At 42.4% G+C, this 16,523-nt stretch overlaps 1 protein-coding gene across 1 annotated transcript in view; it reads right to left on the bottom strand.

Annotated features, from left to right (window-relative positions):
• FBXO42 (F-box protein 42) overlaps window positions 1-16,523 on the bottom strand; it is a 95,744-nt gene that overhangs the window by 34,223 nt on the left and 44,998 nt on the right. The window contains exons 2-3 of the mRNA XM_047871312.1: window positions 12,229-12,495; window positions 7,800-7,916 (exon numbers count right to left, since the gene is read on the bottom strand). Coding sequence (XP_047727268.1) covers window positions 7,800-7,916; window positions 12,229-12,478 — 367 coding nt within the window. The 5' untranslated portion in view covers window positions 12,479-12,495. The remainder of the gene's footprint in view (window positions 1-7,799; window positions 7,917-12,228; window positions 12,496-16,523) is intronic.

Raw genomic sequence — 16,523 nt, 5'->3', positions numbered from 1 at the left:
TAAGAATGTTTATTCTAGGGGCTCCTGGGTGGCTCAGTCGGTTAAGCCTCCGACTCTTGGTTTTGGCTCAGGTCACGATCTCACGGTTTTGTGGGTTCAAGCCCCACACTGGGCTCTGCGCTGGCAGTGCGGAGCCCGCTTGGGATTCTCTGTCTCCCAGTCTCGCTCTGTCCCCCCCACCCACTTGCGCGGTCTCTCTCAAAATAAATAAATAAACTTAAAAAAATAAAAAGAATGCTTATTCTAATTGCTACATTTCTTCAAATTTTCTGAAATGGCTTGATTGCTCCATGAACAACTACTGCAAAACATACATTTCCAGTTAATATCCGATAATCCCTACTCGAAGACAAGTCAAATATTCATATCAACACACAGCAAACCAGTAGTTCTTTGGCATCCTAAACACTTCTGTACTGTAGTATACTCCTCTCTAGTGCAAGGTCTTCCAGTTGTTTCAGAGAGTCACTTGAGAAATGTTTACTTAACTCTAACTTTTGCATTCAGATGTTAAATTCTCTTTTGTTTCACACTTGTTTCCAGGGAAAGGTCCCGAGGCATGTATCCCATACTCAGAGAGACTATGCTGTCATGTGTCTCACGTCTACAAGCCAGGACATATTTGATAAGGCCTGTAATTACATAACTATGGAACAAGCAAGGCTGGTTATCCCGTTTGGGCCTGCTTAGCTACTACAGGAGCACAGCTAGCATGGGTGTGACATGACCTGACCCTATTTGCAGCCTTCACTGAAATACAAAAAGCACGATGCTGGAGACTCAACAGATCCCTATATTAATCTGAAAAGGGCATTCTCTGTTAGTCAAGGTTTGCATGATCGGTCACGCGCACACTCACCAAAGAGTTAGGAAAACTGGCTTCATTTTCCTTCCCCTCTTTGTCCCAGACTTTTAAACAGGAAAGAAGCTATACTGCTACATCTTTGTTACACTTAATTTCACAGAATTCAATGATTTCAGCTATGGACCAAGTGTTGTGAAAGGTGCATGGATGTCTAACACCTGGAACCTGCTTGTCCTCAAGCAGACAACCATTTGAGGAAGAGATCTCTTCATCCCTCTATCATTTTGCAGTTAAAAACATACTTGTGGGGGCGTCTGGGTGGCTCAGCTGGTTGAGCGTCTGACGTCAGCTCAGGTCATGATCTCACGGTTCGTGGGTTTGAGTCCCTCGTTGGGCTCTGTGCTGACAGCTCGGAGCCTGGAGCCTGCATTGGATTCTGTGTCTCCCTCTCTCTGCCCCTCCCCCGCTTGCAGTTGCTCTCTCTCTCAAAAATAAAATGAACATTAAAAAAAATCTTCAAAAAAAAAAAAAGAAGAGCCAAGGAACTTACTTCCCAAGTTTAAAATTCTTCTTTCATACGCAGCCTCTCCAACACAGACAATTATGGCGACAGACAGATGGTAATAAACAGTAAAAGAAAAGGCAAGAGCAGTGTTTTAGGGGTGTATAGGCAGAGGAAAAAAAGATCTTAATCTCCATGGCAGGGAATCTGACAGGAGCTTGTGAAGAGGTGGCTTTTGGCTTTATCTCTGAGATGGGTTTTAGAGGATAGAACACTCTAGTCCATTAACAATGGGCAAACAAGTCCAGGGACGAAAAGGGGAACTGGAGGGGAAGGGAGAAGGAAATCAGGGCATCCAAGCAAGGCCATCAAGTCGGGAAGTGTAAGACCTAACAAGGAGTCTCGTGTGGGTGGAGCCTGGCTGTGTGAAGATGTGGGAGAGATTCAGGCTGAAAGAGTAAGCTGGGGCCTCGAAAGCCAAGGGGAGTGGAAACTCCTCCATCAGCCTGGAAAGACTGAGGTTTTTTAGCAGAGGAGTGACGAGACTGGTCTGATGCTTCACTTACAGTGGTTCCCAACAGGGACGCCTGTTATTTTAGGCAGGTCCATTCTCTTTGTGGAGGAGCAGCCCATTCACTGCAGGACACCGAGCATTCCTGCCTACTAAATGGATACAGTGCTACCCAGTCAAGCAAATGAACAATGACCTTACACATTTCCAAATGCCCTAGGAGGTGGCACTGTCCCCAGCTTTAGAGATGGTTGCCAACAGTGTCTCGTTCAGGTTCAGATGGAGAACCTGAACTTCTTATTTATGCAATCATTTAGAAAAGATTTAGGAAAGATAGAATGTAATCATTCTAATGAGTAATGTAATCATTACTCACATTCATAAATGTGAGTAATGGGAAAAATAAGGAAAGATATAAGAGAGATTGCAGAGATGAACAGAATCAACAAGATCTGACTTTTGTTACTGAAGGAAGAAGAGGAATTGAGGATAAATCCGAGAATTCACACTTGTGTAACTGCGAGAATAATGCCATTAACTAAATTATGGAGAGGGGAAAACTTGGGAGGAACTACTGAATTCCACTTTTAGCTGACTAGATATGAAGCATCTGTGTATCTCTGTGGCAATACGAGCAAAGAATTTGAAATGCAGATCTCCAGCTCAATGTGAATCAGGAATAAGAAATACAATTGAGGGGTATCTGGGTGGCTTAGTCAGTTGCATCCACCTCTTGACTTCAGCTCAGGTCATGATCCCAGGGTCATGGGATTGAGCTCTGTGTCAGGCTCCATACTGAGCCTGGAGCCTGCTTGAGATTCTCTCTCTCCCTCTCTCTCTCTCTGTCTCTCTCTCTCTCTTCCCTCCCCTGCCTGCCCCTCTCCCCACTTGCTTGCTCTCGCTTGCGCTCTGTCTCTAAAAAAAAAAAAAAAAAAAAGAGAGAGAGAAAGAAAGAAAAAGAAAAAAGAAATAAAATTGAACTTTGGGGAGAAACATGCAGTAGGAAGAGGAAGGAGCTAAGGAAAGACATTGAAGGAATTCCTTGTTTTCAACCTATTCTGAAAAATGCCCATTTCTGTGTAACAGTTCTCTTCAGTCTGCCAGCATGCAGAGAGAAAGGCAACAGTGAGAGATGAGCTGAGAGAGAGGAAACAAGACACACAGACACCTTTTTAAAAAATCTATGGCACCTTTGGGGCGCCTGGGTGGCTCAGTGGGTTGAGCGTCCGACTTTGGCTCAGGTCATGATCTTGCAGTTTGTGGGTTTGAGCCCTGTGTCAGGCTCTGTGCTGATGACTCAGAGCCTGGAGCCTGTTTCAGATTCTGTGTCTCCTCTCTCTTTGCCCTTCCTCTGCTTGCTCGCTGTCTCTCTCTCAAAAATAGATAAACATTAAAAAACTTAAAAAAAAAATCTATGGCACCTTTTCTTGGATTTTAAATGAAGACATGAAAAAAAATTTAAGGTAAAAATAAATATTGAAATCCACCAACCTCTGAATTTCTGTGAGATTACTCTATTTTTCTTCTCTATGTCCCCTGCAAATAACTGTCACTATTTTGTAATGATACTCTTTCAAAAGCTAGTTAATTTAACAATTTTTTTCTTCTCTCATTAGAAAGCTAAATTGTCTGTCCTGTGATAATTACTCACCCCTGAATACTTCCCAGCTTGGTTTCTACTTTATCCAGACTCACAACATTTCCCTCACTTAGGGTTCTTAAAAATACTTGTTTCCAAAAACCATCTTAAAACAGTCTTTAGAAACTCTGTCTCTGCCTCTCATTCCAATTACTTGTCAGTAACTGAAGTTAACCCTCCCTCAACAACAAATACTGGATCTAACATGGATTCTCCTGTAATTTCATTACATATCCTTTAAAATTTTTTTTTGTTAATGTTTATTTATTTTTGAGAGGGAGGGAGAGACAGAGACACAGAGACAGAGAATGAGTGGGGGAGGGGCAGAGAGAGGAGACACAATCTGATGCAGGCTCCAGGCTCTGAGTTGACAGCACAGAGCTAGATCTAGGGGCTCAAACTCACAAACCCATGAGATCATGACTTGAGCTAAAAGTGACTAAGCCACCCAGGTGCCCCTCATTACATATGCTTGACAAGGATTCATTTATAGTCTTAAATGAATTAAGTATTGAAGTGTGGATTCCTGAAAACATTCAAGTCCCTTTCAAAAACTATTTTTGTAGTAAGAAGGAGAGGAAGAGAAAGGGGGGGGGAGGAGGAGGAGGAAGGAAGGGAGAGAGGAAGAGAAGGAAGTACCGGTAGTAGTAACAGTAGCCTGGGCTTTGTTTTTTGTTTGTTTGCTTGCTTTTTAACATTTATTCATCTTTTGAGAGATAGAGTGGGGGGTGGGGGGGGGTGGGAGGAGAGAGAAAGGGAGACACAGAATCCGAAGCAGGATCCAGGCTCTGAACTGGCAGCACAGAGCTGGATGTGGAGCTTGGACCCATGAACCATGAGATCATGATCAGAGCCAAAGTCAGATGCTTAACCGACAGTGGCCCCTGTTTCTGTTTTTAATGTTTATTTATTTAATTTGAAAGAGAGAGCAAGTGGGCACCTGGGTGGCTCAGTCGGTTGAGCGTCCGACTTCGGCTCAGGTCATGATCTCACGGTTCCAGCCTCAGCCTTGCGTCGGGCTCTGTGCCGACAGCTCACAGCCTGGAGCCTGCTTCGGATTCTGTGTCTCCCTCTCTCTCTGCCCCTCCCCCACTCATGCTCTGTCTCTTTCTGTCAAAAATAAATAAACATTAAAAAAAAATTTTTTTTTGAAAGAGAGAGCAAGTCAGTGTGAACAGGCGAGGCACAGAGAGAGACAGAGAAACCCAAGCAGGCTTCATGCTGTCACCGCAGAGCCCAATTTGGGGCTCTATCTCACGAACTATGAGATCACAACCTGAGCTGAAATCAAGAGACGCTCAATGGGCTGAGCCATTCAGGTGCCCTGTTTACGTTTTTTGTTTTTCAGTAGTTGCTGTTAATGGCCTTTTCCACTCTGTTGACATTTGCACTAATGGTACAAAAGCAATGCAGAGTAAAACTGTTACAGCCTGTGCAAAACTCAAGGCAGGGGCATTAAAACAAAGAAAACCAGTTCTGACTTCACAGACCCCCAAAAGGGTCTCACAGATTGCCCTCTTCCCCAGAGGCCTAGGAATCACACTTTGAGACCCACTGCCCTAGGGGGGTTACGACAGCAAAAGTAAAACGGCTCCTGGAGAGAACGGAGAACACGGCAACAATCTGGCCTGCTCCTTTGATCTATTTAGATCCAGTTCCAAGACAATGATAAATTATAGTTATGTACTGAATTCTCCTTTGGAAATGAGAATACAACACACGGTTTGGGACAGCCAGCCTCCAAGATGGCCTCCAAAGGTCCTCACGGCCTGGTATTTACCCTGCTGGTCAATATCTGTGTGACCAATAGAACGGATCAGGAAAGAGGTTCATTTCAGAGATTAGGTTGTAAAAGACACTACAGCTTCTATCTTGGTGTCTCTCTCTCTCTCCCTCCCTCCCTCCCTCCCTCTCTCTCTCTCTCTCTCTCCCCAATCATTCATTCTTTCATTCTGTGGGTAGCCAGCTACCAAGTCATGAGCAGCTCCACAAAGAGGCCCAAGTCCTTTTTTTTTATGTTTATTTATGAGAGAGAGAGAGAGAGAGAGAGAGAGAGAGAGCGCGCAAGCATGAACAGGGTAGGGACAGAGAGAGAGGGAGACACAGAATCTGAAACAGGCTCCAGGCTCTGAGCTGTCGGCACAGAGCCCGACGCGGGGCTCAAACCCATGAACTGCAAGATCGTGACTAGAGCCAACGTTGGATGCCTAACCGACTGAACCACCCAAGTGCCCCCAGAGGTCCAAGTCCTAAGGAACAGAAGCCTCCTGTGAACAGTTACTTGTGTGAACCTGGAAGCAGCCCGCCTGGGCCCCAGTCAAGCCTTCAGGTGACTACAGCCCTGACAGACTGGCTGCAACCTCATCAAAGACACTGAGCCAGAACCTCCTAGCTAACCACTCCCAGATTCCTGACCCTTGGGAACTCTGTGGGATAATAAATGTTTTAAGCTGCTAAGTTTTTTAAACAACATGAATAACCAATACACTCTCCTTCCCTCAAGAGTTCCAAATATCCACAGTTATCATGATAAGCACTGAGTATTGTACAGAAGTACTGAATCACTACACTGGACACCTGGAAGTAATATAACACTGTACATTAACTATACTGGAATTAAAATTAAAACCTGAATAACACAAAAGAGTTCAAAATTAGTAGTAATATTCAAGAGTATCAAAAAGTTGGGGCACCTGGGTGGCTCAGTCGGTTAAGCATCCGACTTCGGCTCGGGTCATGATCTCACCGTTCATGAGTTTGCCCCTCTCTTTGCCCCTCCCCCACTCGTGCTCTCTCTCAAAAATAAACATTAAAAATTAAAAAAAAAAAAAGAGTATCAGAAAGTATCAAAATCAGTATTTCAGACAACAACATAGGCTCAGAACAGGAAAATATTTTCTATGAGCTAAAGAGTTGAGAGGTTTCACGAAGGAGCCAGAACTTCAATGGAGTCTTCAAGGAAAGGCAGGCTTTAGCTAAGTGGATACAAACACTCCAGGGAGGAAGAATCCAGCATGGCAATGTGACAGCTTGAAAGAGGAGAGCTCTTGGGCAAAGCTGGGAGATGATGTGGTAAATCTGAACACAGGTCAAATTAAAGAGGGCTCTGAATATAAGACTAAGTTTAGCTTTTATCTTGTAAGCAACAGGCACTGAAGGTTTCTGAACTGGGAAGTAATATAATTAAAGCTGTAATTATGAGAAAGTATTTAGAGCTCCCTCACCCCCACCACACTGCCACGAGCTTTCTTTATGGAGAACCATTATTAATATACCTGTACTGGCCTAAGATATACCACATCTTAATCTCATTTTGATGAAGGTATGAATCACTAATAGAATAAAATGGTGTCTACAAAAATCAAATTCAAATGGAGAGTTAATTCTAGAATAATCTAAAAACTCTAACTTAGGGGCACCTGGGTGGCTCAGTCGGTTAAGCATCTGACTTCGGCTCAGGTCATGATCTCGTGGTTCGTGAGTTCAAGCCCCACCTCAGGCTCTGTGCTGACAGCTCAGAGCCTAGAGCCTGCTTCGGATTCTGTGTCTCCCTCTCTCTCTGCCCCTTCCCTGCTCACGTGCTCGCTCTCTCTCTCTCTCTCTCTCAAAAATAAACAAACATTAAAAAAATTTAAATAAAAATAAAAACTCTAAATTGTGTCTTATTTACCAGAGCATTTATAATTTTACTATTTAAATTGACTTTTTTTTTTTCAACGTTTATTTATTTTTGGGACAGAGACAGAGCATGAACGGGGGAGGGGCAGAGAGAGAGGGAGACACAGAATCGGAAACAGGCTCCAGGCTCCGAGCCATCAGCCCAGAGCCCGACGCGGGGCTCGAACTCACGGACCGCGAGGTCGTGACCTGGCTGAAGTCGGACGCTTAACCGACTGTGCCACCCAGGCGCCCCTAAATTGACATGTTAAAATTAATACCCTTCGTGTTCAAAATCTTTGTGTGATCCCAGCCAAATTCAGTGTTGGCTAAACATATACTATGTTAAAATAAAGAATTATTTTAACTCTTAGTGTTAAACTCTGGCTACTCCCTAAGCAGGATCTTGGAAATACCTTCCTGTACTTCTTTGATATCCTCTTACTTGATATCAATGTTCAAGTCTACGATAACACCTTGACCTCTTTGGGGCAGAGATACTAGAAAAATTCAAATATAAAATTATACCAAGGTGCCTATGCTGTACTTAGGCTCACACTCTTCCCTGATTCTAAAGTTAATATAAGTCCTCATTAAAAAGTCAAACAAAATACATGCCTCCAGAGGAATTTTTGGAAATATGACCACGGGCAGGATGGCATCTACTCTCACAGTAAATACTTACTGTGTGAGAACCGTTGAGTGATCGGGGTTCCAGGATAAGGGTAAGTCCGACTCTCCCATTGAATGTTTCCTTCCTGGACAGCCTTTATGAAACCATGATAACACTGGTGGGCTACACCTAAAGACAAAAATAACAAATGCTTCAGCCTGGATACTTCACTTTTCAACCAAATTATTAAAACTGCATCTATTAGCTGTCACATAACTTCTATAAAACCTAAGTTTCTTATTTTTCATTCAAAGTAAGAAACAGAATTTCGAAAGTAGAAGATCCAATCCTTTCACTTTACAAAGGCTCGGGGTGGCTAAGTGTTACAAAGGTCAAGGTTACAAAATCAGCTCACACTATAACTCTGCTCCCCTTTATGTCATATCTTAAAGCAACAAATTAAAATAATTGGTAGAGGCACCTGGCCGGCTCAGTCAGCAGAGCACGCGACCCTTGATCTCAGAGACGTAAGTTTGAGCCCCACGATAGGCATAAAGGTTACTTTAAAAATGAGTAAATAGGGGCGCCTGGGTGGCGCAGTCGGTTAAGCGTCCGACTTCAGCCAGGTCACGACCTCGCGGTCCGTGAGTTCGAGCCCCGCGTCGGGCTCTGGGCTGATGGCTCAGAGCCTGGAGCCTGTTTCCGATTCTGTGTCTCCCTCTCTCTCTGCCCCTCCCCTGTTCATGCTCTGTCTCTCTCTGTCCCAAAAATAAATAAACGTTGAAAAAAAAAAAATGAGTAAATAACTGGGGTGCCTAGGTGGCTTAGTCAGTTAAGCATCCAACTCTTGCTTTTGGCTCAGGTCATGATATTGTGGTTTGTGAGACAGAGCCCCAGTCAGGCTCCATGCTGACAACACAAAGCCTGCTTGGGATTCTCTCCCCACCTCCCCCACTCACACTTTTTCTCTGACTCTCTCAAAATAAATAAATAAGCTTAAAAATAAAATTAAAATTAAATTAATTTAAATAATTGGAATTGTCTAAAGAAAGCAAAGGGACTGGGGGTAATTTAGCTTTGAGAGAAAGAGCACGGTAAAACAGCGTCTGGAATATAAAAAACAGGTGTTCATAAATGCCTATGGTTAGACCATGGGAACCAAGCATATTCTATCTTAATAAACGAGGAGACAATAATTAGCTTACACTGAATTATGAAATGATGAATTTACAACTAAGGAAAGCTGTTTTAAAAAGTGAGCGCTTGGGGCGCCTGGGTGGCGCAGTCGGTTAAGCGTCCGACTTCAGCCAGGTCACGATCTCGCAGTCCGGGAGTTCGAGCCCCGCGTCAGGCTCTGGGCTGATGGCTCAGAGCCTGGAGCCTGTTTCCGATTCTGTGTCTCCCTCTCTCTCTGCCCCTCCCCCGTTCATGCTCTGTCTCTCTCTGTCCCAAAAATAAATAAACGTTGAAAAAAAAAAATTTTTTTTAAATAAAAAAAAAAAAAGTGAGCGCTTGTACTATAATGGTGGATACATATCATTACACATTTGTTCAAACCCACAGAATGTGCACCCCAATGTAAACTCTGGACTTCGGGTGATGATGATGTGTCCATGCAGGTCTGTCAACTGCAACAAATGCACCGGGGTATGTTGATAGTAGGGGAGGTTGTGGATGTGGGAAAACAGGAAATGTCTGACCTTTCTGCTCAATTTTGCTGTGAATCTAAAACCGCTCTAAAAAATAAAGTCTAAGGGGGCGCCTGGGTGGCTCAGTCAGGCGAACGTCTGACTTGGGCTCAGGCCATGATCTCACGGCTCATGATTTCAAGCCCTGCTTTGGGCTCTCTGCTGTCAGCATGGAGCCTGCTAGGATCTTTGGAGCCTTTGTCTCCCTCTCTCTGCCCCTTCCTAGCTTGAGCTCTCTTAAGAAAGAAAGAAAAATAAAAGTCTTTGTTTTTTAAAAGGTGAGAGCTTCAGGTTTCTGGAACAATCTATGTTTTTAACACATGAAATGACTACCTTATTTCAAAGAGCAACATTTTGAATGAAGAGTACAATAATTTATGTTACACTTTGAAAGAATGTATCATTTTTTAATTCATGTCACCTTAGTGGATCCTTAAGCAGGATCACAGTATTTAAAAATGTTTTCCAATGATGATTACTATCCTTTGGCTGAACTCACAGTTAAGAACTGGAATATTAAAAGATAGTCATCTTTAATGTGTGACTACAGTGCCAACTATACTCTGATGAAGAAAGTAACAGATTTGAAAATGTTGAATTGAGGTAAGGCAGTAATGAATAAGGGACAGATACATAATGATAGAGAGGGGGAAAGAAGAAGCTATCCTGGCAGTGACTTCCTTCTCCCAGAAAATCTAAGACTGTGAGTGCTAGGTTAGGGTTCCTCCCTCTTTAAAATAAAAAAGTGTGTGTGCGTGTATAAATGTATGTATATGTATATATGTATGTATGTATACATATATGTATGTGCATATACATACATATGTATATATACATACATATGCACATATCTATGTGCATGTGTTTTATATATATATATATGTATATATATATATATATATATATACACATACACACACACACACACACACATACATACATATCAAAACAGTAAGAATGCCATATAAAACCAAGAATAAACTCGTAACTTTGATTAGTTCATAGCCCCTCATCTGTGATTCTTCCACCTCTATTTTAGAGGTGAAATCATCTATTTTCACAGGGTAAGCATTCAATCTCTACTGAAGGGTCCATTAAATCTGCAAAGAGAAAGCAAGCATTACCAGTTGTAAGCAGATGAGCACAGGACCCAGCAAACAGTTTCAACACACCTGGTCCTTAGCCTTCTAGGTTGGGTTCTGAGCAATTGACAATGACCCCATGCCCCATGAGAACCACCCTGATGAAAGGAAATGATTTTTAAGACTGATTCTGATCTAAAGGTTTTTTCCTGTCATATTTCTGACTGCCTGTTCCCACTAGGAAGGAACAAACTGCTTGATCAAAGTTTATTCAGCTGGCTTGGTCTTCATTCAAAAATGGGCCCTTTCCAGTTAAAATGTACTGTAAATGTAAAACTGTAAATGTAAAAAAAAATAACTGCTATCTATTAAATTAAAAATACACCACCCCTGGTAAGTACAACATTTAGCTAAAGTTGAAAACTTGATTAGAAAATGGAAGACGGGTGTGTGGGTGGCTCAGTCTGTTAAGCTGCTGGCTCTTGATTTTGGCTCAGGTCACGGTTCTTGGGATCAAGCCCTGAGTAGGGATCTGTAGACTGACAGTGAGGAGCCTGCTTGGGATTCTCTTTCTCCCTCTGACCCTCCCCAATTCATGCTCACTCGTGTGTTCTCTCTCTCTCTCCCTCTCAAAATAAATAAACATTGAAAAAAAAAAACAAAAGAAGGGGTGCCTGGGTGGCTCAGTTGGTTAAGCATCTACCTTCAGTTCAGGTCATAATCTCATGGTTCGTGAGTTTGAGCCCTGCATCTCTGCTGTCAGCACAGAGCCTGCTTCAGATTCTCTCTTTCTCTCTCTCTCTCTCAAAAATAAATAAACGTTAAAAAAAAAGAGAGAAAAATGGGAGAAGAAGAGGAGAAACTCATTTTTAAAAGTAAAAGAGGGACGTCTGAGTGGCTCAGTTGGCTAAGCATCCGACTTCAGCTTGGGTCATGATCTTGCGGTCCATGAATTCGAGCCCCTTGTCAGGCTCTGTGCTGACAACTCAGACCCTGGAGCCTACTTCAGATGCTGTGTCTCCCTCTCTCTCTGCCCCTTCCTCACTCACATTCTGTCTGTCTCTCTCTCTCGAAAATAAACATTAAAAAAAAAAAATTTTTTTTTAAGTAAAAGATATGCATAGAGCCTTTATCACTTAGAGATAAAATAAAGCAGTAAATACTTGCACAATCCCATATTTGCCACAATTAGCTACTTTAAGAAACAAAATGATATCCTCTTAAAGAACACGGACACTAAAGCCAGACTGCCTGAATGTGGATCTTCGATCCCCCGTGATACCCGTGTGACTTTGGGTAAGTTACTTAACTGCGCCTCTCACACTCTTGTTTCTTCACCTGTTCAGAGTTTTCTGTGAGGATAGTAAAGCAGTCACAACAGTGGCTGACAATGGTAAGAGGTATATTAACATTAGCTGTACTGTTATCCCACATCTATCCCTACTTCGTCTGTTCAAGAACAACACAATTTACCAGACCAACTCTAAGAATATGCAAAAAAAGAATCCACATTTTAAAACTGCAAGTTGGATTCAATACTACAAAACCCAAGCTGTTCCTAAAACTAACCAGAATTAAGAGAAAAGGAAAATGTACAGTTAATTGTCTAACACTAAATTTTAGAACCACAATAAATTTAAGGGAGAAAGGAGAAAACGAAACTGGGACCTTAAAAATAAACCATTAAAACAAATTTAAATAGATAAATAAGCCTTCCACTTTGCACAGTACCTTTGATAAGTCGATACCACTGTTTGCAGACAAGGGCTGCAGTTTTGTGTTCCTGGTATGGTGAAAGAAAGGACAGGATATACTCCAAAACCTCTTCTGGCAGCTCAGACATGGGCCTATTATGTCTGGTCTCTTCAACCTCCAGTACTGGGTGGGGCTCCTCATCTTGCTCCATTGTCCCTTCCAGCACAGTTTCTTCTTGGTCCACAGCCATGAAACTGTCATCTTCACTGTCCGAGGAGCTGGCCATGACATTCCACTCAACAGCTATAGTGGGAAATGAACAAACATCAGTATACACTGTCAGAAGCTCTGAAATAACTCAGGCACATGCATCCAAGCTGCAAATGATATTTTTTAGACCCTCGGTGTGAAATCTGTTCTCCAGCACTTTCCCACACTAGTTGAGAGCCACCTTAATTTAACAGGTAGAGCTCAAATACCAAGCCCATCCCAAATATCTAACAAATCCCTAAAGGCTTCTTTATTATTATTATTATTTTTTGAGGCTTACTTATTTGAGAGACAGAATGCATGCAGGATGGGCAGAGAGAGAGGGAGAAAGAATCCCAAGTAGTCTGCACACTGTCAGTGGGAGCCAATGTGGGACTCGATCCCAGGATCATGACTTAAGGTGAAACCAAGAGTAAGACACTCAACCAACTGAGCCACCCAGGCACCCCTAAAAGCTTCTGATTATATTTTTTCTCTCCACTGTAAATCAGAATGACAGCCGAGTTCTGGCATAACCATAAAACACGAAAGTTGTTCCGTAACAGCTCCTCTAAGGCAAGCATCTGACTGGCAGACAGCAAAAGGAACAGCATCTAAACTCCCTTGGCCAGTAACATGATTCAAGACCTCAGACTTCAAAGGAAAAACTAACTGAGGGTCCTATAAAGAGTAGTAAGAACATTCTGAGGACGTGGATTAAGAAAAGTTTTTCTTACAAAGTCTTCTTACATAAGACAATTCACTTACAAGGATAATAAACGTTCCAAGAATAGGCTTACCCAGCTAAAATACCAAATACTAGGCAACATTTGTATTAGAAAACATCAAAACAGATCTAGGGAGTAAGAAACCAGAAATAATATATATGCCCATCAACAATGTTACAGATAAATTGTGGTCCATTCACACAATGGAACTTCTGCAAGACACCCACACAGGTAACTCTCTCAAACACAACACTGAACCAAAGACAGAAGAGTGCATACTACATGGCCACACTTATATCAGATTCAAAACCAGGTAAAATTAATTCATGCTCTTCAAAGTGAGTGCCACAGGGGTGCTGGTGAAGTTGTTTCCTGATTGGGTAATGTTATACGGGTATGTTCAGTTTGTGATAAATTCACCAAGATGAGCACTTAATGTTTAATGCACTTCTCTAAAGTTTATCAAAATAAGCCATTATCAAGTTACCTCTTGTGAAGGTATTTAAAAAAATCATTATGGGGGCGCCTGGGTGGCTCAGTCGGTTGGGCGGCTGACTTCGGCTCAGGTCATGATCTCGCGGTCCGTGAGTTCGAGCCCCGCGTCGGGCTCTGTGCTGACAGCTCTGAGCCTGGAGCCTGTTTCGGATTCTGTGTCTCCCTCTCTCTCTGACCCTCCCCCGTTCATGCTCTATCTTTCTCTGTCTCGAAAATAAATAAACGTTAAAAAAAAAATTTTAATAAATAAAAAAAAATCATTATGATTGAGTTTTAATTTCTCTATTCCTTAAATTTTCTAGAAAGAGCACAACATGTTGAAATATACATGCAGAGGCAGGAAACTCGGGTGATTTATGTAAGAAGTGTGTCACAGGTTATATTACCCAGGAAGCAAATGCTAAAAAAACAAAATTCGGAATGAAAAAATGTTTCATGGGGAGTCTTGTGAGAAGAAAAAAGAAGGAAGCAGGACTGTGCGGGGGGAGCAGAGTGTGATGCAGATCTGACAACGCCTGGAACAAGGTGGCCATTTAGAAGGCTCCAGAATGCAGCATATCTGTCATTGCTCTGCTCAGCCACTGGCTGGGGGGCTGCTCCAAAGCTGAGGCTGACCCTGAAGAGACTAACAGCTTTCTTCAGTTACACTCCTTACAGATGGGCAGGAAGTCTTTTCTTGAAAGGACATCTGAGTTTGTTTTCTTATTTTCTAATACACCTATTCCCCTTGACCACACATACCTACCCAGACCATTCACTATGCCATTCACCTTACAAATTTCCAGCATTGCCTCTAGCACTGATGTAAAGAAGAAAAAATAATGGGAAAAGAAGAGTGATTCTGAAATACACTTGGGGTTTTGAGAAAGATCTGAAATGTTCCAGGGGCACCTGGCTGGCTCAGTCAGCAGGGCATGCTACACTTGATCTCAGGGTTGTGAGTTTGAGCCCCACATTGGTTACAGAGATTACTTAAAAAAATAAAATCCTCTTTTTCTTATAATTTTTTAAAAAGAGAGATAGGGGGCGCCTGGGTGGCGCAGTCGGTTAAGTGTCCGACTTCAGCCAGGTCACGATCTCGCAGTCTGTGAGTTCGAGCCCCGCATCAGGCTCTGGGCTGATGGCTCAGAGCCTGGAGCCTGTTTCCGATTCTGTGTCTCCCTCTCTCTCTGCCCCTCCCCCGTTCATGCTCTCTCTCTCTCTCTCTCTCTCTGTGCCAAAAAGAAATAAACGTTGAAAAAAAATAAAAATAAAAAAAAATAAAAAGAGAGATAGGGCAGGGGAGGGGGCAGAGGGAGAGGGGGAGAGAGAGAGAGAGAGAGAGAGAGGGAGAGAGAATCTTAAGCGGGCGTGGAGCCTGTCATGGGGCTCGATCTCACGACCCAGGACTATGACCTGAGCTAAGATCAATAGACGCACACTCAACTAACTGAGCTGCCCAGGCACGCACCCCCAATAAAATCTTTAAAAAACAAAAAAAAACAAAATGAACAAAGATCTGAAATGTTCCCAAAGGTGAGGGGGACAAGGAAAGCAAAGAAGGGAAGCTTCCCACCTCACCTTGCCACTCCTATAAATCATACAGGAAATTGAGTACATCTTAAAAAATGGAAGGATGATCACATTAAGGAAAATGAAAACATGAATCAAGTCATGAAACTGCTTCCAAGAAACTCATCTATCAAATTAGCTCATGATAAGACAATGTATCCTGGCAGAGTGGCTGCTGGAGTCCTGCTGATGGTGAAGGACTGGTGGCGAGCTATACACACAGTGGGGCAGCCGAAATCCCCCCCCTCGTTGGGGCAGCGGCAGAAGAAGGTGGTGGCAATGTCTTCCACTCCCCTGCAGCAGGGAAGGAGTGTTTACTGTAGGTTTACTGTTACCATAGCACATAAAGGATCCTAGATGGTTGCTCCCCACTTTGGGTGAGTGGTTCTTCCACATGCTTAACTTGCTAGAGGAGGCCTTTCCATTTCCAGGTCCAACACCTACCCAAAAGAGTACAGTTTGGGGTACAATATAAAACAAAAATTAAAATTTTTTTTTCTGGGGGATAAAAAGATACCTTTTACTACTGGAAAAAAATTACTTCCCGTATTCCCTCTTTTTCTCCCCTCTACAAGTTATCATTTCTCACCTCTCACTGGCTATCTTCCCTAATTTATTGACTTTCTCATATTTTTAACTCCCACTCAGCTCTGGAATTCACCAAGGAAAAGAGTCCAAAGAAACAGATTCCTTAAGTTTGGCTGCATCTCTCACATTTGAATTAAACATAGGATCTCAAATATAGTTGTTCTTTACTCAACAACTCGACAGACTGAGTCTAGGTTCTGCTTCAGAACAAACTGAATCAATGAAGACTGCAAAAGGTTATTTGTATAATACTATTTTTCCCCCAAGCAAAATAAATTTGTTTGGCTCAATAAAACAACTTCTTACTCCCTTTAGTAAGCCTACATAAAGGGATGCAAACTTTTGTAATGCCCAGTTTTAAGTAACTCTCACCATTCAACCATTTTACTGTCCATAAAAGCACCAAACCCGATGCTCCTGGGGGCATGTTTGCGAACTTGGCCTTGAGCACAAATGCCAGTGAGAACACACAGGGATGGGCTCAGATGTAATTCCTTGTAATTACACTTCCAGCACCAATTTGCACGGTCCCTCATTTTCACTTCCATGATTAGGTAATGAAATCATCACTCACATTCCCACAGGATATGGAGGCATTTTGAAACAGTTTTTTTCATGCCAAAAGAAGCCCTATAAAACATTTCACATGCAATTGTTGTTAACTCACCGAATGTGGTTTTCATGAAGTATTTATTATTTTTTAAGATTTTATTTTTCGAT

The sequence above is a fragment of the Prionailurus viverrinus genome, chromosome C1 (genome assembly GCF_022837055.1).
Source record: "Prionailurus viverrinus isolate Anna chromosome C1, UM_Priviv_1.0, whole genome shotgun sequence".
Taxonomy (NCBI): domain Eukaryota; kingdom Metazoa; phylum Chordata; class Mammalia; order Carnivora; family Felidae; genus Prionailurus; species Prionailurus viverrinus.
Note: the sequence above shows the minus strand (reverse complement) of the source record. Positions and strands in the feature narration are given on the sequence as shown.